The sequence below is a fragment of the Carcharodon carcharias genome, chromosome 1, assembly GCF_017639515.1.
Source record: "Carcharodon carcharias isolate sCarCar2 chromosome 1, sCarCar2.pri, whole genome shotgun sequence".
Lineage (NCBI taxonomy): Eukaryota > Metazoa > Chordata > Chondrichthyes > Lamniformes > Lamnidae > Carcharodon > Carcharodon carcharias.
Genome location: NC_054467.1, coordinates 141,578,657 through 141,604,134, shown reverse-complemented (window position 1 = coordinate 141,604,134; position 25,478 = coordinate 141,578,657). Strand labels below are relative to the sequence as shown.

The 25,478-nt window shown below is 44.7% G+C and overlaps 1 protein-coding gene across 1 annotated transcript in view; it reads left to right on the top strand.

The window, feature by feature from the left end:
• The window catches only part of LOC121275396 (BEN domain-containing protein 4), a 36,146-nt gene extending 12,072 nt beyond the window's left edge, over positions 1-24,074 (top strand). The window contains exons 3-5 of the mRNA XM_041182954.1: positions 547-638; positions 11,141-11,381; positions 23,854-24,074. Of these exons, the coding sequence (XP_041038888.1) occupies positions 547-638; positions 11,141-11,381; positions 23,854-24,074 (554 nt within the window). The remainder of the gene's footprint in view (positions 1-546; positions 639-11,140; positions 11,382-23,853) is intronic.
• The last annotated feature ends 1,404 nt before the right edge of the window (positions 24,075-25,478 follow it).

Genomic DNA, 25,478 nt, shown 5'->3' with positions numbered 1-25,478 from the left:
AATCCTTATTGTGAGGGAAAATTTCAGGACTCTGAGTACAGCTCTGATTACATACATTAATGCTTAGATATATGAACTCGCAGTGGTCAAGCACACTTTCTGTCTATACACTGTGACAGTAGTGACACTATTTTGTTGATCTTCAAAAGTGCAAGAAAAAAATAAGGGTGCAAATTATTATTAGTTTATATGACTTACTATGGACTGGATTTCTCCTTCCCCTCTGTATCATCAAGCAATGTTACTGTAAATAATGGAAGAACGTTGCATTTGCTGATTGAATTCAGACAAGGCCAGCCAGTGCATACATACTCTTAGCAGTTTTATGCCAAGAACTTTTCCTTCGCTGAGAGTTCAATGTTTTTGGAATTCACAGTGAGTGAGAGATTCTTATGGTTGCCATACTTTAATTATTGAAGTAAAAGACCCATAAACCAACTTGCATGAGAACCCTGCTTTCCTTAATGCTGAATAGTGACTCATTCTATTAAGATATATGCTATGATTGTGTTAGATGCTTATCTGAAATGATTTTCTTTCATGCAGTGCCCTGCCAGGCTGTTCTTGATTATTATAAGACTGTACTCCAGCATCACAATCAACCAATTCAACCAGTCTCAGAGGAGCAGCCAACAGAGGTACTTTTCGATGGAAGGGGTCCTTCCTGAGAAGTTCTTTTTGTGCTTTAGTGAGAAACAGCTCATTTGACATTGGTGCCTAGCATTGAGATTACATCATTAGTATTTCCTTTCTGTTGATTTTAATTTCCTCTTCCCTCTGCATTGCATTAAGCTAGTGTAAGGTTTGGGTCTTTTATTCTATATTTTATATGGAAACTAAAATTGTGGTCATGCATATAATAATTACCAGATATACCTTTAATGACTAAGGAGTTGTAGTATTTGATAGTACGGGTTTGATTTCCTGAAGGTTGCAGAGCTGTATATGGTTTATTGTTTGGTGCAATATTTTGTACATTTGCATTAATTTATGTCATTTGTTTCACCCTGCTCTCAGCAGCAACTTAACCCAGCAGTAGTTATGAGAAACTGGTCAATCACACCCATACTGTTGGAACCAAAGCTCATTTTTTGTTCAGGCACATTGACATAAATTCCATGTTAAATAGTTACAGGGTAGAATGGAAATGCTAACCTTAAACATTTTATCTTAAAGATACATCACATTCAGCTGCATAGTTTAATGTTTGATTTATGGGTCTATACAGACATACAAAATTTATAGGCAGGAGAAAACCAGCTGGTCCATATAGCCACCCCATACTTTGATGGCTGCAGTATCTGTAGTGTAAGGATTGGAAATGAATGGGTTAATGTGGGATTGGGCACAGTACTGCCTGTGCTGTGATGTAAAGGAACACATGACCCAAGACTGGAGGGCTGTCTTAAACTGGACAGAGATGTGTGTAGAAGCAAGCATGGAGGCAGCTCCTAGCTTCAACTTTCTGCTGATATATGTACATACTTATGAGTAGTTAATAAACACTTACTGTTAAACTATTCAAGACCTAAAACCTCTTTGTGAGACCTACCGAACTACACAAAACATCTTACAACATGGTGGCAGATATCGGAACAACCCAGAAGCTCACAGAAGCTGGAAAAGAAATATAAAACCTGCAAGATTGAGAAAGCAACATTCCCATCTGATGAGAAATACCTGAAGTGAATGCCCAGAGGAGATCGTCAGAAAAAAACTCCAAAGCAGGATTAGAAGCAGAAGGCAGAAATAAAATTCCACACTGCAGCGGAAGACTCCACTGAATCCCATGGAAGTCCAACTTCAATAACCAAAGAGTGCAGAGGGAGAAGACTTAGCAGGGGTAAGCTAAAAAAAAACTTAAGTTCTTGGCCACAACGAGTTTAAAAAAAGCTTTTAAGTCAGCAGCAGTCAGAGTTGCCATTTTAAAATGCATCACAAACAGACCAAGTCCCAAGTTGGCACTTGACCACGTCGTGGCCTAGCTCACTCCTGTCGAAAAATATATAATTTAAAAAAATAATTGGCAGTTACAAAACTCAGCAAAAGCCATGAATCAATGGTTTCACAACCTGAAAGTACTTAGATACTGTGGGGAAAACTCAGTGCTGAAAACTTTAAAACACAGAAATTGTGAACACTATTACTGCGGGACCCCACCAAAGCTGACAAGCATGGGAATCCTCATTGAGAAGAAGCCTACTGCAGTGCCATTTTGGCTTCCCTGACAGCATTTAAAGCTATACACACTTGTAATTTTAAATGACTATGGATCAAAAATCTACCTCACCAGACCAGCTTAGACTCATCCAAAGCCCAGGATAGTCACAAAATTGGGATGTTGCTGAAAGAGATTCCTTAGATACATGATTGCTTCAGGTCTAGAAAAAAAGACAGAAGATGAACAGGTTAACACACTGCTTTATTTGGTAGGTCCAATATCCAACCATATGATAGCTAAACAAGGAATCAATGAATCATCAGCAAAATTTGGCTAAGTTTTAAGATCATTTAATACATTTTAATTTGAGCAGTAACAAGATCCTTGAAAGAGCAAAGTTTAACAAATGTATCCAACAAGCAAGAAGCCAGGAGAACATGTTGACTCTTTCATTAATAAGCTGTACAGAATGACTGAATAATGTGACTACAGTTACCTGAAATCAGAGCTAATCAGGGACAGAACTGTAGTTGGACCAGCAGACGATCCACTCTCCATCATGCTTTAAGCTAAGGAAGGTTTCACCCTTGCAAAAGCCATTCAGATTATCAGGCAATCCAATATCTATTAACAGCACAGATCCATCTTTAGGGTGAAGGCAAGCTTTGGTACAGAGCAACCCCTAATGCCTAGCTTGTAAAACAGTAGAGGAACACTCCAGGCCAAGGGAAGCAAAACCCTAACCAACCACTAGATGACCAAGCCAGCGCTGTGGAGCCAAGCGACACCACAGATGTGATCAATATCCAGCTCTCTCAGCACTGTGTTTTAATTGTAACCACATTGGACACTTTGGAAAGTTATGTGAAGCAAACACGACCGGACACACACCTGATCCCAAGACAATTCATGATCTGAGGTAGCGCACCAAGAAGAAACACAACCATGCTTCTTGGGTGAGATCAAACATCATGGATTTTCATTCTAGAAGGTGAACATCTCAATTAATGGTCATCTCACAAACTTTGAATTGGACACCAGGAGCCAGTGTTACAGTCCTCTGGGACAAGGAACCATGGCTGGTGACACAACAACTGATGCCACCCATAACACAACACAGCTGTGTGGAGCAAGCAGCATCAAACTCCCGGTGAAAGGTATGCTGAAGGTGACACTCAGGTACAAAGACAAGAATGTGAGAGACCCTGTTCATCGACCACAACCAAGAATCTTCCCTTTTAAGCCAAAAAGCCTGTTTTGACCTCAATCTCCTACAGAAAATTGACAAGGTCTACCAGCAAGGATCTGGTTCCAAATTCAGAAAGGAGTTCCTGAAACTCTTTACTGGATTGGGGATACTGAGGACTGCATACAGGATTACACTGAGGGAGGATGCAAATGCCATGTGCCTGTTCACGCCATGAGAAACTCCCCATCCACTCATGAAGCAAGCATAGCAACAGCTGGACAAATGACAAAAATGGGTGTCACCTCCCCATCACTCAGCCAACTGAATGGTGTTCCAGGATGGCCTCAGTCCCAAAACCAAACAGGTCCATCCTTTTTTGTGTCGACTTGCCACAGCTTTATTGAGCTGTGTCAAGAGAAGTCCACCCGGCAGCCTGACCAAACTCTCTAGAAGCACAGTGTTTTAAAATGCTAACAGTAGTTTTTGGCAGCTTCCACTAGACAGAAAGTCCAGATTTCTGACTACATTCATCACCGCCTTTGGCAGATTCTGCTTCAACCACTTACTGTTCAGGATTACCTCCGCTCCAGAAATCTTTCAAAGCGTGATGTCTGCCATTTTGCAGGGCCTGGAGCATATCATCTGCCATGTGGATGATGTTTTGGTCCATGGCACAACAGTGGAAGAGCATGACAAAAGGTTCACAGTGGTCCTAGGATGCTTGCAGGAAGCAGGGTTGACACTGAATGAGAAATGCAAATTCTCCAAGGCCTCTATTTGGTTCTTCGGACACATCATCAGTAACAAAGGCATCATGGCAGACCCAGAGAAAACAAAAGCTATCAGCGAGTTCCCAGCCCCATCCTCAATTCTACACCTTCAGAGATTCCTGGGTATGTTGAACCAGTTAGCAGAATTTTTATCCAACCTGGCACAGGTCACAGAATCCCTGCAGTACCTTCTCAAGAAAGACCAGGCATAGTGCTGGCGCACACACCAAGAGCAAGCATTTGGTTGCATTAAAGCCATGCTGCTGTCAACCAACATCCTGGCCCGCCAAAACCCATCGCTGCCCACCACCTTAGCAGCTGATGCTTCACCCAAAGGCCACGGAGCAGTCTTACATCAGGAACAACTGGATAGGTGTCGCCAGCCAGTGTGTTACACATCCAGAGGATTGTCAGACACAGTGACAAGTTACACCTCAATCAGTCATGTGGGCGTGTGAGGTGTTTTCGGGCTACATTATTGACCATTGAAGCAGACCTTAAGCCACTGATCTCGTTGCTGGATGAGAAGGAGCTGGCAAAGAATCTCCCCAGAATCCAGAGATTTCATCTATGCCTCATAGGATTCACAACAGAAAAAACAAAAAACAGCGGACACACATTTCAGGCCACAGTGGACCTTCCAATGAAACACAGGGCCATAACTTCCTTGGCGCGGCAATCAGTGCAGTTTGCCACTCCATGCCCACTTACATATGCCAAATTTTTTACCCGCCTGTTATGCCCGACCTTCGGACTCAGGCTGGGCGAGACAGGCAGCACAGCTGTCCCTGAAGCCCAGCATCGCAGTTCAGCTCCGTCGAACTGAAGAAGGACACACCCCCTTTTGTACAGCACTAGTTGCCGTAAAGCAGGTAAGGTTAAAGGTCCCCTTGAAATTGACAGGCCAGGGAGAAGGTAAGTGGATGAGATTTGGGGGTGTGGGATGTTCAGAGGCCGGGTGGGGATGGGCGGAGGGGCTGGGGGGGTGTGGTCCGACATCGGGTGGGAGTGGAGTACCCAGGCATTAGGGGGTGAGGGGCTGGAGGGTTCGGACATCGGAAGAGTGTGGGGGAACTTAGACATCCGGTGGGTGTGGGATGGATAGGACATTCAGGAGGTGTTGGAGGGTGGTTGGACAATCGGCAAGCGTGGGGAGGTCGGACAATCAGGGTTGTGGTGGGGTCGGACCTGCAAGGGTGTGAGCGGGTGGGACATTTGCGGGTGTTGGGTGTCGGATATTTGGGGAATGTGGGGTGCGGTGGGACATTTGGGGCGTGAGGGGGGTAGGGCATTTGGGACTTGGGGGGGTTGGACATTCAGAGTATTGGGTGGGAGGACATTCGGGGTGGTGGGGTGTTTGGAATTTCAGGGGCTTGGAGGGGTTGGAAATGCGGGGAGTTGGGAGGGTTGGACGTTGGGAGGGAGTGGGGTGTTTGGAATTTTGAGAATCTTGGAGGGTCGGACATCGGTTGGGGGGAGTTATGGGTCCGTTTGGGTCTCGGGGGTGGGGATTCCAATTGGGTCGGGTGTGAGAGTTGGGCCCATGGGGCAAGGGTGGTCGGGTGAGGAGTCTCATGCAGTCTGGTGGAGTCCCATGGGGGGCCAGGAGTTGGGAATACCATGGGCTGGTGGTTAGTCAGGAGTGGGCGAGCCCCCTGAGGGGTAGGGAGTTGTGGGAGAGTCCCCTGGGGAGGCATCGGTCTGGGTTTTTACAATTGGTACCCAATAGTTAGAAGAGGTTTTAATTCTTCTAACATTTTCTGGGTAACTATTGGCGTAACCCTGTCGGAACCATCCAAAGTCTGCATTTTAAATCGCATTTTTGGATGGTTCCCAGTGCAGGGCAATCGCCCAGAGAAAGTTTGTACTTCTGGGCAATTGCCATGCAAACCCTTACCTGTGAAGTTCCGAGAGGGATTCCCCAATGCATCCTTGGGGTACCCCTCCAATCTGATGCTGGGGAGCTTGGAAGTTATGGTCCATGATGGCAACCTGAACGAGGAGCTCAAATTATATGCCCAATTATGTGGAGACACCTGCTGGCTACTACAGGAAAGCTCCAGCCAATCCGCCAGGAACAAATGTGAGATAAGGAGTGTGCCCACATTCGCCATTACTGTTAGCAAGGGTAGCCACAGCAGAGAACGAGCGATAGTACCATGAAGACCAGGTTTGAACAGCGGAAGCACTTTACCATCATCAACGATCTGCTGACACACAACAAATGGCTGGTCATTCCAGCCTCCCTTCAGCTGGAGATCAGTCCTGGACATTACCAAATACAGGGCACGGCCCAATCCGCAATGTGGTGGCCAGGTATTTCAAGGACAATTGAAGACATGATAGTGAACTGCCAGTTGTGTGCGCTACACAAGCAGGACAAGAGGGAGCCCATTATCTCCACACAATTCCCAACAAGGCTGTGAGAGCAGTTGGACATCGATGTATTTGTCTTCAATGGAAGATCCTTCCTCATTGTAGTGGACTCCTTCTCCTGATGGACTGAGGTGGAGAAATTGTACACGATAATCACAAAGGCGTTGTTGAGAGCGTTGACGGAGATGTTCGCAAGCCATAGCCTCCTTGACCAGATAATCCACAATTTGCAAATGAATATTCCACCTAATTTGCCAACACTTGCAGCTTCCACTATCGTACCAGCTACTCAAGATGCCCACAGTCGAACGGTAGGGCAGAAAGAGGGGTCTGCACCATAAAAGCTCTCCTGAGGAATAATGACGACTTCCTAACAGCACTGTTAACCTAGAGGCCCACCCCACTACAAGCGGCTTGGTCCCATCTGAACTCCTGATGGTCAGAAAGCTCCTCACACAGCTTTCCATCCAGTCAAAGAAACTAATACCAGCGGCTGGCAGCCAAAGATTACCAAAGCAGGACAGCGAGCAGACCTACAGGCAGAAGCAGGCTTCTGCCTACAACAAAATGTACAGCACTAGAGACCTGCCACATTTACACAAGGACAACAGAGTCTGGGTTAAGCACCTTGATAGAGAAAGCACTATTGTCCAGAGAGATGATGACCAGCCACGGTCATGTTTTGTCAGTACTCCAGAAGGTATGGTGGGGAGGAACTGGAGTATACATTGAAGAGAAATTGAATAGGATGAACAAACACCAGAACGACCAAACCCAAAACAACCTGCTATTCATCAAGGTTTACCCAGTACAACAGAGTCTACCACTCCTCCAACTGTTGTAAAGACAAGATCTGGAAGAATTATAAAGCCTCCAGGCCACCTGAACCTGTAAACACCGAGAATTAAGGAGGGGCGGGGGAAAAGGAGTAGCAGGAGGAATAGTTAATAAACACTGATCATTAAACTATACAAGACTCAGAATCTCTTCGTGAGACCTACTGAGCTACATGCAACATCTCTTAGATACTTCCTTCCTCCCACCCCACCTTCCCTCGCAGCCATGTAATCTCCTGCGATTACAAAAAAATGAGATAAGAACCAAAGCCAATAAAAGTAAAAATACCCTGAAAATTTCCTTTTTGACCACCAGGAGAAAGTGTTAGCTATAAAGACCTTTTTATAGACATTTGAACACGTGAAACAGGAGCAAAAGTAGCCCATTCAGCCGCTCGAGCCTGCTCCGTCATTACTAAGATCGTGGCTTATCTGTTTGTGTTTCGATTTCCACATTCTCATCTAACCCAGATAACCTTTGATTCCCTTGCCTAACAAGAATCTATCTACCTCTACCTTAAAAATATTCAGTGACCCCGCTTCCACCACCTTCTGAGGCAGAGAATTCCAAAGTCGCACAACCCTCTAAGAGAAAAAAATCCTCCTCATCTCTTTCCTAAAAGGGCGACCCCTAATTTTAAAACAGTGTACCCTAGTTCTGGACTCACCCACAAGAGGAAACATCCTTTCTACATCCAGCTTGTCAAGACCATTCAGGATCTTGTATACTTCAATCAAATTACCCCTCACTCTTCTAAATTCCAGAGAAACAAACCCAGTCTATCCAACCTTTCCTCAGAAGATAACCCGCTCATTCCATGTATCAATCTAGCAAACCTGCTCTGAACCACCTCTAACTCATTTACATCCTTCGTTAAATAAGGAGACCAAAACTGCATACAGTATTCGAGATGTGATCTCACTGAGGTCCTGCATAACAGAAGCATAACGGTCCTTACTTTTATGTTCAATTCTTCTCACAATAAAGGATAACATTCCATTAGCCTTCTTGATTACATGCTGTACCTGCATACTAACTTTTTGTAACTCATGCATGGGAACACCTAGATCTCTCTGCACCTCGGAATTCTGCAGTCGCTCTCCGTTTAAGTAATACTCTGCTTTTTTATTTTTCCTGCCAAAATGAACAACTTCACTTTTTCCCAGCTATTTGAAGTGACATCTTCTGCAGTCAAGGGTTGTTGCAGCTCTTCCTTGAAGGCATAGAATCAGAACCCAACACAACAGCCTGTAATACATTCCAGAGGCTCACTATTTTTGGGGAAAAGGACATCTGATCTATTCCTATTTTCACATAGTTTAAATTTATATTCCATGGTCCTCCCCAGTCTGTTAAACTGGAATAATATATCAATAGTTTCACTAACCAGTGCTTTAATTATTTTATAAACCTCCAACAGGTCACTTTTAAGTCTATGCTACTCTAATGTATCAAGGTTCTTGAACTTATCTGAGTACCTGAGGTTCTTTAAACTAGAAGCTGTTCTTGTTGCTTTCCTCCAGACCTTTTCCCCAGGCCAGATGTGAAGGAACCAATACAAGGCACAGTATTCCAGATGCAGTCTGCCTAGCAACCTGCATAGCTTCAAGATGAAGTACTTTGATTTGTACTGAGCGGTTCTATTAATACAACATTATGGCTTGGATTTTCACAGTCTTGGAGCCATTTAAAAATGATGGGTGGAACCCGATTCTGGGATTCCCAGCATCCCCAATTTTTGGGAGCATGGGATAAGCCATACTCTTGCACCTCCAACATGGCTGACTCCATTGGTAGGGTAGGTGTCCCCAGGTTCCCACAGTTGTCGTGAGGTTGGGCCAGCTTCTCCATGACTTGTGGTTCATGAACCTCAGAGGATTTGTGAATCAAAGTAAATTCAAAAGGTCTTATCCATGCCCCTACCATATCACCGTACCCCCCCTCCATACCATATCATGTCCCCCACCCATCCCTATGGCCCCTTACAGCCCCCATGCAAGCTCATGGCCTTTCCATGCCTATTCAGCAAGTATATCCGTGTGCAGAAGCAATGAACCCTTAAGTAACAATGGCATGTGTGTATCTGTTAGGAAAAAAAACAACCAAGCATAATTATTTGGAAAAAAAACTGGTGTTCCTATAACACTAAAAATGTGTTAATTAAACAGACCATTTAAGTATCAATAACTTATGCTTTAAACACTTCCAACCCAATAATCTTGTGCAAATAAACACTGAGACATTGACAAAAGGGATCACAGAAAAATAACTTATAACCTTACAAAGATATGAATAAAGCAAAGTCAACAGTTCTTTCCAGCTGTGTAAACAAGACTCCCACAGACAATCCTTTTATAAATCTAGGCTCTCAGTCAAGCATGTAAAATGAGGCCATGAGTTAGCATGGAGGGTATAAGAAGCCATTTGGGGCAGGTGGCAGAGTATGTATTGACAATGAGTTGGCCTGGGGCATGGAGGTGGCAGAGAGAGTGGGTCAGGGGGGTAATGGGGTGTGAGAGGTGAGGCCTGGAGGGCCTAAAATGCAACCAAACAACCGAGATGAAGTCCTAGAAAACCAAGGCAGTCCTTCCAACCAACTCGCCTCACCGCTCGGGTGCCTTGTGGCTGCCTCTGATCTGCTTCCATGGGCCACAGGCCCAACTCCATCTTGCAGCCCACACTCCCCTCCCCCCTCCCCTCTTCCCTCTCTGCACCCCCCCGCCCCCCCACCATGGCAAAGATTGCGCCAGTCAGGGCACTTTCTACTGAGGCAGTTGCGGCAAGCTGGGAAATTTCTGACTTGAGCCATCCATCTTGGTAGTGAAAATCCAGCCCTACACCTTGGACAGTAGCCGGTCTCTTCTTCCTGCTCTGGGAATGTACAAGGTGGATTGCCATGAACAGAAAACACTCCATTGATATATAAATGTAACACAACTAGAGAGAACCAGATATCTTCAATATGATGTGTTTCTCTGTGAACCTTCTATATGCCAAATAATTCAACAAGTGTTTCTGAAGTTAAAAAAAATTATAGGGTAACGTGCCTTTACTTTTTAAATTCTTATCTGGTTAATATCCTATATTAAATAGAGAATCCAAGCAGTAGATATGAGAAATTCTGGCCAATCACTTAGATTTTCACATCTAATCAGTTAGAAGAATTTGAAGTGAGTCAGAAGGCTAATTAATTAGAGTCTAATTAAAGAATGGTTCAAATAATATCACCATCTGCAGGCAGGGAACTTAGAGTTTCAGGTACAAGATCTGATTCTGTGTTCCCAATTGGTGTGGCATGTGCAGGGAGCGTATGGAGGAAAATATAATTACATATTATTGTGAGCCCTTATTCCATTTTGAATTCTGTTTTTATTGGCAGTCTAGCTTTTGTTTATCATGCCTATCAAATATACTGTTGTTTACAGGAATGGATATTGATGCCTTATGATAGTGACAAAAGGGTACAGCAATTCTGAATCTCCTATTGATTATCTGTGTTTACCACAGAAATCAAGTGATATAAATCCCTACTCTAATACTTCCTCAGGAAACCATGTTGAGGCAGTTTTGTGCACATTCTTTATGTCGCAAGGAACATAGCTGAATTCAACTGTGTTTTATATCAAGGTAGTGGTGTTAGATATCAGAGCTCTGCCAAAGAATTAGTTGTTAAGTATATAATGCAATGAGATGAATAAAATTGGAACCTATGAAGCATCTGAACACTCTCATGCAAATTCATATTTAATCACATTCATTTTTATTAAACTGTCTTTGTCATTTCAAATGTTTCTCATCAATTTTCAGGGAAACAAACAGTTGTTGAACAACTACCCGGTCTATATCACTAGTAAGCAGTGGGATGAGGCTGTTAATTCGTCTAAAAAGGATGGCCGTCGACTTCTCCGTTACCTCATCAGATTTGTGTTTACAACAGATGAACTGAAGTATTCATGTGGACTGGGAAAAAGGAAACGATCGATGCCACTGGGGGAGCCAGGCCCTGAGCGACGTCCTCTTGATCCAGTCAAAGTCACCTGTCTCCGAGGTACAAATTAATGTTCGGTGTAGAAGGACTGTATGTACATAGTTACAGGGTACAAGTATAAACAAAGGCAGTATAGTTGACCCAATAGAGGTGGGTGTCTGTGAGTCAGTTGATTATAAGTCAAAAGGTTGTGGGTTCAAGTCGCATACCAGACACTTGAGCACAAAAGGTAAGCTGATATTTCAGAGAAGCACTGAGGGAATGCTGCAATTCTGGACAGCACGTCTTTCAGGTGAGATGTTAAACAAAGGCCCTGTCTGCCTTCTTAGGTGAACATAAAATATCCCATGACACATACTGATGAAGAGCAGGAGAGTGCTGTCCAATATTTATCCTTCAACCAACACCACTGAAAAGACATTATCAAATTTTTCTTTTCTATTTTTTTTATTCATTCACTGGTTGTGGACATTGCTGGCTGGGCCAGTATTTATTCCTCATGACTCTTGAGAAGGTGGTGATGAAATGCCTTCTTGAATACAACTGAGTGGCTTACTAGGCCATTCCAGAGGGCAGTTAAGAGGCAATCACACTACCGACAGTCTGGAGTCACGTGTAGGGTAAAGGTGGCAGGTTCCTCCCCTAAAGGGCGTTAGTGAACTTGATGGGCTTTCACAACAATCCAGTAGTTTCATGGTCGCCATTACTGATGCTTAACTATCCAAACTAAATGTAGGACCTGGGATGCTACTCAATCATAGGGCTGAATTCTCCCATTCCTGTGGTGACAGGTTTGGAGGCGGGGCCAGGGGCAAAGATAGAGAATCTCATGACAGGGCGAGTCTACATGCAATCCCTCCTCCAAGCAATCTTCCTCAGACAGGATTTGACCAACACAGGCTACTTGGACAGCAGCAGGGGCAGCACCTCAATTAGGTGCCCATTTGGGGACAAACTGGTGCCACCATCAGGATGGTCCTGCAGCAGATGGTCTCCCCTCCCTCTGAGGCCGAAGCCCAGCAGGTGCCTGGAGGCATTGCCCCAGCAGTAGGGTGTCCACATATGACAGCGTGGGCCTTAAACTAAACATCTGCATAAAAAAGGTCCTCTACCAACTCTACCACATCGCACTGCCTCCCACCCTGTAATCAAAATACGCATTGAGGCCTTGGACAACGTGGACCACTTTCCATTCCTCGGGAGCCCATTGTCAACAAGAGTAGACATTGACAACAAGGTTCAACACTGCCTGCAGAGTGCCAGGGCAGGCTTCGTCCGCCAGAGGAAAAGAGCGTTTGAAAACCAGGACCTCAAACCCGGCAACAAGCTCATGGTCTACAGAGCAATAGTGATACCCCTTCTCCTATATGGCTCAGGGATGTGGGCTATGAATAGCAGGCACTTCAAAACTCTTGAGAAGTAACACCAGTGCTGCCTGCACAAGATCCTGTAAATCCATCAGCAGGATAGCAGCACCAACTTCAGTGTTCTCGTTCAGGCCAACATCCCCAGCATTGAAGCATTGACCACGCTTGATCAGCTCCACTGGGTGGGCCACGTCGTCCGCATGCCTGACACAAGACTCCTGAAACAAGTGCTCTACTCGGAGCGACACAACAAGTGAGCCCCAGGAAGGCAGAGGAAATGCTTCAAGGCCACCCTCAAAGCCTCCTTGAAAAAGTGCAACATCCTCACCGACATCTGGGAATCCCTGGCCCAACACTGCCCAAAGTGGAGGGAAAACACCCAGAAAGAAGTTGAACACCTCGAGTCATATCGTGAAAGGCTAAACAATGCCAATGTCATCAGCGAAAGGAGCGGGTGGCAACCCGGGCACCCCACCCACCTGTTCCCCCTACCACCATCTGCCTGACCTGTGAAAGAGACTGTAGGTCACGCATTGGACTCTTCAGTCACGTGAGAACTCATTTTTAGTGTGGAAGCAAGTAATTCTCGACCCCAAGGGGCATCCTAAGGAGGGGTATCCAGTTCCTTCACTGTCATTGGGTCAAGATCCTGGAACTCCCTTCCTAACAGCACTGTGGGTGTACCTACACCACATGGACTATAGCGGTTCATGAAGGCAGCTCACCACCACCTCCTCAAGGGCAACTAGGTATGGGCAATAAAAATGCTGGCCTAGCCAGCGAAGCCCACATCCCTTGAAATAATAAAAATAACCTCCGGGGTTTTGGTGGTGGGGACAGGTGTGTGGGATCTGCAGTGCTTCTTTCAATCTCCCCTACTGGATATGCGGATGTCAGAGAGTCACAGCTATAGTCACAGGCTATCATGTGGAGGGGTTCCCTCTTCACAATAATGGCCTGGCAGCTGTGGTCACATTTACTTTTTCAAAATTTTAGAATTCTTCAGGGGGGCCTCCATCTTGGATTGCTGCCAACCGCACATCACTGCAGGGCCTCTTAATGGGCCTCCCAATTCCCTGATCCACCCACTGTCTTTAATTAGACAGGTCTGTCAGAGATGGCTTCTTAAATGGCCACCTCCAGGAAGATCGCAACTGACAACCCGCCATGATCTCTCGTAGGCTCCTGTCTGAGAATTGAGGCTGCTATCAGGATCGTGAAGCAACCAGGAAAATTCATCCCACACAGAGCAGGAATCTCAGTTCTTGGTCTGCTGTAAATTAGCCAATTCAATTAAGCCAGTAGCTTGCAGTCATGTACAGGCAGCATTCATATCCCTCAGTTCTGTGGACAGGAGTATCACAAGTAATGCTGCCACTCCCATGAATGCTGCTGGAAAGGATTTGCAGAAACATTGTATAAGGACAGGATTGGACTCGGTTCTGATGCCAGCTACAATAAATAGCCTGGCAATGCTCGCATGAGCTCACATATGAAGATCTGCCACTTGGGTACACCACATGAGTGAAGTGTCTATTGCAGCACTGCATAAACAAGTATCACAGGAAAGATAAAATAAGTGTACTAGCGAGGGGGCAACAGGTTTCTTTAGAAACATAAATATTTGCTGTCTTTAATTAGCTTTAATTCTGTTAGGCAATCTTTGGCTTGGGAAGCTCCTTCATCTGAGTCCTGTTTTGTTGTTTCCTACAACATTAAAGACAATGTCAAGCCTTTGAGTTGTACATTGGTTAAGTGTACAGCTGCTAATGGCATTTAGTGCATTTTACAACACTAATTAAGCCTTAGCAGTTTTCTGTTCAATCTGGCCCATGTGTGGTAAAAGTATAAAACAAAACAGAAAATATCAGGCAGCATCTGTGAAGAGAACAGATAAGGTGAAGTTTTAGCTGTGGACCCTTCTTGAGAGTGGGAAGATATTACAGCATTTAAAAAGGAACTGAACTAAGGGAAGAGGGAAGAAAAATACTCACAGGTCTACATTTCCCAGTCCTTCAGATATGGGTTTGGAGGCGGGACTAGGAGCAAAATGAGAGAATCTCATGTCAGGATTACTCTCCACAATGGTTCCTTCTCCAAGCAATCTTACCAGAAACAGGGATAAAAATGCATGATGCCACCACCAAACACATCTTCCCTTCACCCCCCCGGAGGCATTCCGTAGGGATCGTTCCCTCCGGAACACCCTGGTCCACTCCTCCATCACCCTCTACTCCTCAACCCCCACCTATGGTATCTCCCCATGCCCACGCAAAAGATGCAACACCTGCCCCTTCACTTCCTCTCTCCTCACCGTCCAAGGGCCCAAACACTCCTTTCAAGTGAAGCAGCATTTCACTTGCATTTCCCCCAACTTAGTTTACTGCATTCGTTGCTCCCAATGTGGTCTCCTCTACATTGGAGAGACCAAACGTAAACTGGGCGACCGCTTTGCAGAACACCTGCGGTCTGCCTGCAAGAATGACCCAAACCTCCTTGTCGCTTGCCATTTTAACACTCCACCCTACTCTCTTGCCCGCATGCCTGTCCTTGGCTTGCTGCATTGTTCCAGTGAAGCCCCAACGCAAACTGGAGGAACAGCACCTCATCTTCCGACTAGGCAATTTACAGCCTTCCAGACTGAATATTGAATTCAACAACTTTAGATCCCTCCTCCATCCCCATCCCGTTTCCGTTTCTTCCCCCTTCCTTTTGTTTTTTCCAATAATTTATATAGATTTTTCTTTTCCCATCTATTTCCATTATTTTTAAATCTTTTATGCCCTGCTAGTCTTTCCACCCCACCCCCACTAGAGTTGTACCTTGAGTGCCCTACCATCCATTCTTAACTAGCACATTTGTTTAGATAATATCACCACCTTCAACACCTCTGTGTTCTTTTGTTCTTTTGTCTGTGACATCTTTTGATTATCTGCTCCTATCACTGCTTGCTTGTTCCTACAACTACACCACCCCGCCCCCCCACCACTTCTCTCCGCCCCCCCCCCCAAACTTAAACCAGCTTATATTTCACCCCTCTCCTAATATTCACTCAGTTCTGTTGAAGGGTCATGAGGACTCGAAATGTCAATACTTTTCTTCTCTGCCGATGCTGCCAGACCTGCTGAGTTTTTCCAGGTAATTCTGTCTTTGTTACCAGAAACAGGGTGTGACCAGCACCAGCTACCCACTCAGCCGCAATGGGTAGCTGATTACCATCAATTAAACGCCCATTTGGATGGGCCCATCACTGTGGTCGAAGCCCGGCAGGTGCTTGGAGATGACCTTCTGGAGTCAGGCCAGGCACTGATGAGACCTGTTTTAATTCTGCAACTTCCCCATCCACACTGCACCCCCACCAACCCCGCTCTTCCTGCCAAGCTGCCCTGGAGCACTCTTTGTTTTACAGTTTTATAATTCTTCAGAGGACACCTCCATCTTGAGGTGCCCTCGCATTCTCCTATCTACATCTGCAGCACTCTTCTTACCTGGTGGAGCTACCAGTTGCCTGGTCTGCCTGCTGTCCTTAATTGGATGGGTCTCCTGGAGGCGACATCTTAACTGGTTCCCAACCCGAACTGATGCCAATATCAGGGTCCCGATATGCTTGGCAAAATCCAGCCCATACATTCACCCACACATGAGCAAAGAAATACAATGGCTTGTAAAACATGCTTACTTTAAAAATCCAAGCAGGACTCTCTGTGGAGAATTTCTAACCATTAGCTAATTATAAACAAATGATCTGAAATTGGGCTTGTTCTGTAAAATTACTACTGATCATACATTCACTTTTGTTTGAACTGAAAGTCGATAACACCGAATTAGGAAACAGAAGAAAATTTACCAGAAAAAAGAGGGCTGATGAGGCAGCACAGCACATTATTTATCTAATATTAGACCACATGCTTTGAACACTGACCCTCTATTTCACTTTTAAAAATACACCCATGTTTGCTGCTATTCAGCATCAATAGGAATTCTGCTCAGCAAACTGCAGAGTTGAAGAATTGTGCAGGAAAACAGGTATCATTTTCAGTCACCGGACTAATATTAATCTCATTATATTTTTATTGTGCTTCAAAAATGTTGCAGCATCCTAGTCCTCAAAGGATTTATAAAATGTAAAGCAGGCTACTTGCGATTATAGTAGCAACTTGCTACTTGGTGGAGCAGACCATCGGAATGCTGAAGATGCGGTTCCGGTGTTTGGACCGGTCTGGTGGAGCCCTGCAATATAGTCCACAGAGGGTGTCACGCATTGTTGTCATCTGCTGCACCCTTTACAAACTGGCGCTGCAATAGTGTGAGGAGCTGACTGAGGAGGAGACGGAGGAGCTGCAAGTCTCCTCCGATGAGGAGGACGCTGATGGGGATGAGGTTGAGGGGGTCCTTGGTGGTGATGATGAAGGGGATGAGGCTCTCACACTGGCTAGATGAGGCAGGTGCGCTTGGGAGGCCCTCATAGCTGCCAGGTTTGTGGAGGATGATGACGACATGCAGTGAGGTGTCCCCATAGATCCTCATATCGCAGTTATGAATGTTTGACTCCAGTCTGGCTCATGGCAGCGCCAATACCCTCTGTGAGAATGTTCCTGTCACTGAGATGCAGCAGAGGCCCTAATAGTCACTTGATCACAGGAGGATGATGATGACATGCAATGCAGTGAGGATGCTCCATAGATCTTCACAGTTTCTGAGAATGTCTGACTTCTGTCTGGCCGAGGGCAGCTCGCTTGCGCACCATGATCAGGGCCATCTCAGAGATGCAGCTATGAAACTTCAGGCGCATCTGATGCTGTGTCCGCCTTCAGCATCTCAGCCCTTCAGGAGCTGGTGCACAGCATCACTGGTCACAGATGCTGGAGTGATGGGGGCCAGCCCCACCTTAAAGGTGCTGAGAGTACACAGAGAAAATGAGAGAACTCTGTGTTTTCTGCCCACTACATTCTGGCAGCAAATACCAGACCAGCACTGCCGAGTTGCAGGCAACAGTAATGTTTCCAGGGAGTGTGAGGCTGGATCATCACTGTGGTCTGAAGGCTGCACAGAGCACAGGGAAGAGGCCCTGGACTGAGACACCTGCCTTTATCATGTGCAGAAAGATTTCACATCTGAGCGACAAGAACACTGCTCATCGGAACAAGGAGCACTGGGAGGGAGACATTCTTGTGAGTTTATTGACAATAGTGATCATTATGTACAAGTGATTAACACCCGTGCCCAGGCTGTGTAACTAATTCTCCTTAACTGTCCTAACCCTGCCGCTATGTCTTGGTGCTCCCTGGACATCCACAGTGAGGTGGAGGCAGCCTGCTGACTGTGACGCCCTGTATGTGATGACTTTGGCGGGCGTCCTCTGGAGGGCCGAGACTTGGAGGGCCATGGCCTGCTTTCGGGGTCCTGCTGTGTGGCAGTGACACCCTCCTTGGCCTGTGGAGCTGGATCTGAGGAGGTCACAGGAAGAGGGGAGTCAGATGGGCCAGTCACTCCCAGAATCACCTTGGTGGATGGCCCTGGAGCGTGCGCCTGCTGATCCTCCTCCCTACGGGGTGCCCGAAAACCCCTTGGCTAACTCCGTGAGCGGAAGGGGTAGCTGTAGTGAGATATAGTTGACCAGCACCCCTCTCACGTACACACTGTTGGAGGCCAGCCAGGGCAGCAGTGATGGAATTGAGCCCATGCAGCAGTGCAGGAGTGATTTCCTGGATGAATGTCTCCATGGCGGCTGCCATCCTGCCAGTGTTGACCTCAGTGCCTTGCGATGCTGGTGCTATCACCTCAGCCTGAAGAAGGACAGACTCCTCCATCGTGCCTTGCAATCTGAGGAGGGCAGCGGACATCCCTTCCTGATTCTCGAGCTTGCCTTTACAACTGCAGCAACTGTGACATGACCGAGTCCAGAGGCTCATCATTTGACTCGGACTCAGTAACGTTCTGGCCTCCAGCAGTCCTCCGAGTGCCAGGAACCTGGGAAGTCCCTGTGCTGAATGCTGTGGATCAGAAAGTGCAATGTTCTCACCGAGCTAGGTCCCATCAAGGTATGTGTCTCTGCACTGGTGGAGGGTGTGGGTGAGCACTGTGACGGGACTTCAGAGAGGGTGCCTTCAAATTCCTCTTCAGAGGTTTCTTCAGAGCTTAAGTGGACTCCGTCTGCTGCCAGATGTGCCCGCGAAAGCAAGGAGAGATAATTTGTTCATTGCAGTGGCCTGTGAAAGAGGACACATCACTCACAGCATGGTTGTCTGATGGATGTTGCATTGCTGAACTCTCAATTGGTAGGGCACCACTGACCTTACCGTCAGCACAGGAATGGTCAATATCATAGCCGGCCAGCTGGATGGCTCTGTTTTCGAATTCTGTTAGAACTTTGAATTCCGGCATCCTTCCACCTGTCTGAGACCTTTCCCTCCTGTTGTGAGCCAGTTTGTCCTGCATGGATAGAGATGGGGAGACTGTATATGGATGCCTGCGGGGCCAGATGATAAGTATGCCTGGCCTGTGTAGGTGGTGAGTGGCCCCATGGACGAAATGAGCACAGTGACGATGTGTGTAGAGTGAGTGTTGATGTCCCTTGCACTGGCAGTGAGTGAGGGCCCTGTGGATGTGTGATGGGTTTGTGAGTGTGAGAGTTGGGAGTGATGAAAAGATTGACATACCCTGGCGGAATGGAGGAGATCACTCATCCTTTTGCGGCATTGGGTGGCTGTCCTCTTCTGAAGGGCATTGGTGCTGACCACCGCTGCCACCACCTCTCAAACTGGGTTAGTGACATTACTGCCCATCCTGCAGCCAGAGCGGGTGTAGAGCACATCCCGGCGGGCCACCACAGCATCCAGCAGTCGCTCAAGGGACCTGTCGTTGAAGCGGATACTGCAGTCTATTTGCTTTTGCCAGGCATGTCTCCCAGGCAGCAGTGGTGAGCTGGTGGCACTGAGCACTTTGCTGGCGGCTGCCTTTTAAAGATAGCAGCCAGTGTGATGCAACAGCGGGGTGATGGCGAGCAGGCGAATGAGAGTCCGCCAGCCATGGAAATGGCATGTTTCGCGGGAGTGAATAAATAATGAGGCAGGTTTGGGAAGATATGGCATGAAAACCGGCCATTTTCATCGGTGGGTAAGACTCCCTACCGTTTTTAGTGCAATTCTGTGAAAATTCAGCCCCATGTCTTTGACCAGTAAAATGGAGAGCTTTTGCCTCCAGACATCATTAGCAGCCTGCAGCTGAAGTCTGTCAATCACAAGGGCAATTTGGTCCCATCAAAGAGTCAACACTGAATAGGTTTTCTTGCTGTTGTTAACATCACCATGTATTAATCAAGTTGTTACTTCCGCAGTTTCTTCAAGAATATTGCTCCATGCAGAAACACAAAGATTTCACCATATTTATATGCAGAGTAGTAGATAATGATATCATTGACATCACAACTATTTTGTAACAACAGTCACAAGTTAATCTTTTAATTAATCTTTCAACTTCCCTACCTCACTTGTGTACATTGGTTCATGCTGGAACAAGTCTCAGTGGTGCTGACTGCCAACAGTATTTCACCCAGAAGGGCCTACTTTGTGTGAGAGTCTAGGCACTGGTGCTGTTTGAATGTGCTAGTCAGCATAGCCAACCCAGGCACCTCAACCAGTGCCTGCACATACTTCCCAGCAAAGGTACTGAATGATAGTCATAAATGGTAAGGCTAGCTGGTTTTGTCCCCCTCTGTAACCCGCGGAGCATTGAAGGCAATTGTAGCACCCCTAAAATAGCTCACCAGCCCGTGAAACAAGATTTTGCTATCTGAGTAACTCACAGCTTCAAATTTGCATCTGATAGTTGATTTAACCATTCTTCATTCATCAAATTTAACCAGAATCCATAGTTTCTTTCCAATCATTACACTCAGGATTTGGGTACCATCGAAGCAGCTAAGTGTCTTTTTAAAAATTTTTTTAAAATATACTTTATTCATAAAGTATCTGGAAGAACATTACAAAACATTTCAAAATGGCCATCACAAAAAGTTCAATCAGATTCACCTTTTACACATGGATCACGAGGTGTTTCAATACAATCAATAAATATTACAGTCATTTCAATATGGTCATTACAGACAATCAGACAGTGCAATGGAATTGGAGTTATCAACATACATTATGTTGCACTCTCAGGTGCTTCAATACAATTATAATACAACTATTATTCAATGCGTACATTCATTGTGAGCCATACAGCCCGAGAGGTCTATACAATTTCCAGCCCCTTGGTGCACCATTGGCAGAAAGGTCTTAGACAGTGACCTTTCCCCATTGCACCTTTATGGCAGCTGCCCCAAGCTTTAGTGCATCTTCTTGTGCTTCTTTGAGTAGCAGTAGCTTACCTGTATAAAGTAAAGACTCCAAATTTAATTTTCACCAAGGAAAGCCATCAGCACATCAAGCTCTGTGTCTCTAAACTTACCACACAGAATACAAAACATCACCTCAATAGCTTTTCCCCAAGTTTATGGAGTCACTGTTTTGATTGAGCATTATTGTTGAAATAAAGAGCAAGCACACAGATTTTAACTTAAAAATATATACTTTTGTCATAAGCATCCATCAGCTTATTTTCCCACAAATTTGGATACCTATATCATATGTAGATAAAGCCAACTAAAAGAAAGGTCATTTCATTTTGTGTCGAAAACTATGTTTTGTTGTTTGTCTGTTAGGACAGGAGAAGGTCATTTTGCGAAGAAGTTATGCATCTGTTTGCCTTTCATACTGCTTTCACCTGCCACCTCTTCTTTATTAATGTCTCTGCTGTGTCTGCCTCTTAAAGCATTAAACTCTGTCTGGGAACCTTTACTTAACATCCTGACGTAGTGGGACCATCAGATTTTTTTTAATGTTCACCTACTGACTTAATGCTTATGTTACAATAAATAGCACCAGCTCAAATGCTTTTCTCCAGAGTAGTTGTTTCAGGTTGTCTTGTATCCAATCTTTGTGTTTAAATCTAGTGGCTGTGGCCAGTAACATTTTATGCAGAACTCAAACTCCCATCTATTTTTCCTTCATTCTGCTGGACCATCTTGATAACCTTTGATTTGCTCTGGAGGTCTATTGCATGCACTCACTATAAAACTGAAACCTATACACTAAAACCAAAGTACCTTTAATATAATACAGCACAGTGTTGTGGAGAGCATGCATTTATTGTGTTACCAAGGTGTTACCTTAATTATTTCCTCTTGTTGAGCCTCTGAATATGATCCCTGTCGGATTCCAGCATCTCTCATTATGCCTATACCTGCTCTGTCAGTAGCCTGCAGCTAGAACTCACAACTGCCCACCACCCAGCTGCATCCCCGGGCCACAGTTCCCTTGTTCCTGTTCACAATAAATTTAACTGAGGCACAATCATTTTTGTTATAAAAGGTTTCCGTGCTCACACCCACCAGTGTTTCAGTAGGTGGGGCCAGGGTGCAACAACACTTTTTATTTTCAGAAAAATCAAAATCTTCAGTAACATTCCTTAAGGCAAAGAATGAAGCTAGATTTATATAGTGCCTTTGCTCTGAAGCACTTCACAATCAATGGATAACTTCTGAAGTTCAGTCACTGATGTCTTGTAGGCAAGTGTGGCAGGCAATGTATATGGTACAGATCCACACAGCGAATGAAATGATCGAACAACTAACCTGTATTTTTTGATGTTGTTTGAATGAAGAATTTTGTCTAGGATCTCAGGAGAATGCTTAACCCTTCTTGATGATTCCTGATTTTGAAATTCTCATCCTTGTTTTCAAATCCTTCCATGACTTTGCCTTCCCTATGTTTGTAACCTCCCCCAGCCCAAAAATTCTTTGAGATATCTGCACTCTTCTAATTCTAGCCTCTTGTACATCCTGATTTTAACCTCTCCACCACTGGTGGCCAGTTTCCGAGGTCTGAAAAACTGTCCCTAAACCTCTCCGCCTCTACCTCACTTTCCTCCATTAAGACACTCCTTTATGCTCACCACTTAGATCAAGCTTTTGGTCATCTGACCTTATATCTCATTATTTGGCTCGGTGTCACACTTTGTTTCATAATACTTCTGTGAAGCACTTGGGACATTTCATTACATTAAAGGTGCCACATAAATATAAGTTGTTGTTGTTAAAAAAGGCCCAGGAGATACTTTATGTAGCCCCCTGTGCATTCATACAATAAATGAGGGATAGAGAAAGAAAGATTTACAGGCCAAAGACCAGAGAGTAATGAATTATTGTTTCACATGAGGCCAGAGACCAAAATCAAAATACAATAGCATATTCCTTCACAGAGGTCAGCAGGTTGAAGACTGATACTGGATAATTAACTTTTCTGGTAGAGATGATTTCCACAATGGGATAGGCACGTAGGGATGAGTTACTCTTGTGGGCAATGATATAGAAGTTCAGAAATTCCAGTAGATGGAGGTCAGGCATTCAAATCTGGACCAGGCTCTCGTTCTGAGCTACTGTTTGCTAGATGGAAGATGGCGGACTGAGCTTTGTAGCTCCACAAGGCAGTATTACAGGTTCTTCCAGCTACGGGGGGTCATGTCACATAACTCCCAACTCTTCACTTTGCCTTTCACAAAGGGTGTGTATTCATATGTCTGGGTTCCTGATATTGTTAACGTTACAATCATTATAATCATAAAGGAAGGTTGCAGGGCTCTTTGTCATAGTAGACTAGTAGATTCCAGGGGCCAGGCCTGGTTTATGAAATGTAGATGGTCTTTATCTCAATCCCTTTGAATTTGATCTCTATAGGGTCATTAGTATCTCTCCAGAGATAATGAGGCATAAATTTCTTCAATACTGCTAGATTAGCTCCCATTGTTCGAAGGTCACGGCCAGGCATAGCTTCAGTCATTTTTAAAAGGTCATTGTCCAGTTTTAAAATTTTAGTAAGTAGCCATGAGGATATATATGCATTTCATAAAAATATAAAATGAGGTCTAAGCTTTGTCACAATATTTGTGCTGCAGACATTATAATGAAATATATAGGGACTGATTTTATAGTTGAAACATACTGTCCTGGCAGTTAATATATGACGCTCTTATAAATTAAAAGACTCTAACTTGACATTTTCACTAATTTGCAAAATTTCTTTGCAATTTTGTTGGTTTCCTTAATCGCTTTGTGCCGCTTACAGAGTTCATTCGGATGCATTGTACCTCCAATCCAGATTGGTGGATGCCTTCAGAAGAACAAATTAACAAAGTGTTCAGTGATGCTGTTGGGCATGCTCGCCAAGGACGTGCTGTGGGAACTTTCCTTGGTGGCAATGGTGGCTCCTATTATGAAGGCTTTGACCATCAAATGTCACAAGACGAAATGTTTAACAAGGGCTGCCATGAAGGCTCTGGAGACTAAGGAACAACAGTGTCCATATATAACTGCCACATTGGTGTAAAAATGAATGTATATTAATCTATGGTTGTATTGGTGTTGACACCAACTAGCTATGATGCAAATCAATTTTAAATTAGAACATTTAATTAAAATAACATTTCCTGCAGAAGATATACCAAAAGTGACCTCAGAGGTTAACCTGCTGTGACTGTGATTAATTTGGTTAATATCCATTTTCCTGAACACCTGAAGTGCTATTCCAGGCCTGGAACTGAGGAACTTATATTTAATCTGTCCAAAATAAAACAAAGTAATATTATGTTCACAAGGTTCAACCTAGGTAAGGCAAAAACCTTTGAATTAAAATTACCTATTTTTCCAGAAGGACTAAAATCAATCCTATAAAAACATAAAATTAAACATGATTACAGTGATGAGATTCATCAGAGCCTAACCCTGAGCACCTGGGCTTTAGTCAACTCATGGAATAATAGAAAAGCTCTGCAATTAGAATCTGGGGCTGTCCTTTTACCTGTAGCAACTGAATTGTATTACTGACCATATCAAAAGAGATGTCAAAACAGGAGTTCAGCCTGTAATCTCAACGATACCTTAGATATGTAATAATATAATTTACTGAATGGAGAAATGTATCCTATTTACTATTCTATAAATTCAATCCTCACCACAGTTTCAGCTACAAACTGTATTGTGTAGCAGTTAACTGGTAGCACTTCAGAAATGTAGCACTCTTGTCAAGGGAATCAAGAAGAAATGTCATTGTCTTCTGTTTGTTGCTTGTATTGATGGAAAGAAACTATGAGGGCAGGTAAGTGCCATTCCCTACAAAATGAGGTGAGTATGGTGGCCATTACCAAGGAGAAGGTACTAGGAAAACTGAAAGGTCTGAAGGTGGATAAATTACCTGGACCAGATGGATTACACCCCAGAGTTCTGAAGGAGATAGCTGAAGAGATAGTGGAGGCATTAGTGGTGATCTTTCAGGAATCACTGTAGTCAGGGAGGGTCCCAGAGGACTGGAAAATCGCTAATGTAACCCCCCTGTTTAAGAAGAGTGAGGCAAAAGATGGGAAATTACAAGCCGATTAGCCTGACCTCGGTCGTTGGTAAGATTTTAGAGTCCATTATTAAGGATGAGATTTCAGAATACTTGGGAGTGCATGGTAAAATCGGGCAAAGTCAGCATGGTTTCATCAAGGGGAGGTCATGCCTGACAAATCTGTTAGAATTCTTTGAGGAGGTAATGAGTAGGTAAGACAAGGGAGAGCCAATGGATGTTATCTACTTGGACTTCCAGAAGGCCTTTGACAAGGTGCCGCACAGGAGGCTGCTCAGTAAGATAACAGCCCATAGTATTAGAGGCAAGGTACCAGCATGGATAGAAGATTGGCTATCTGGCAGGAG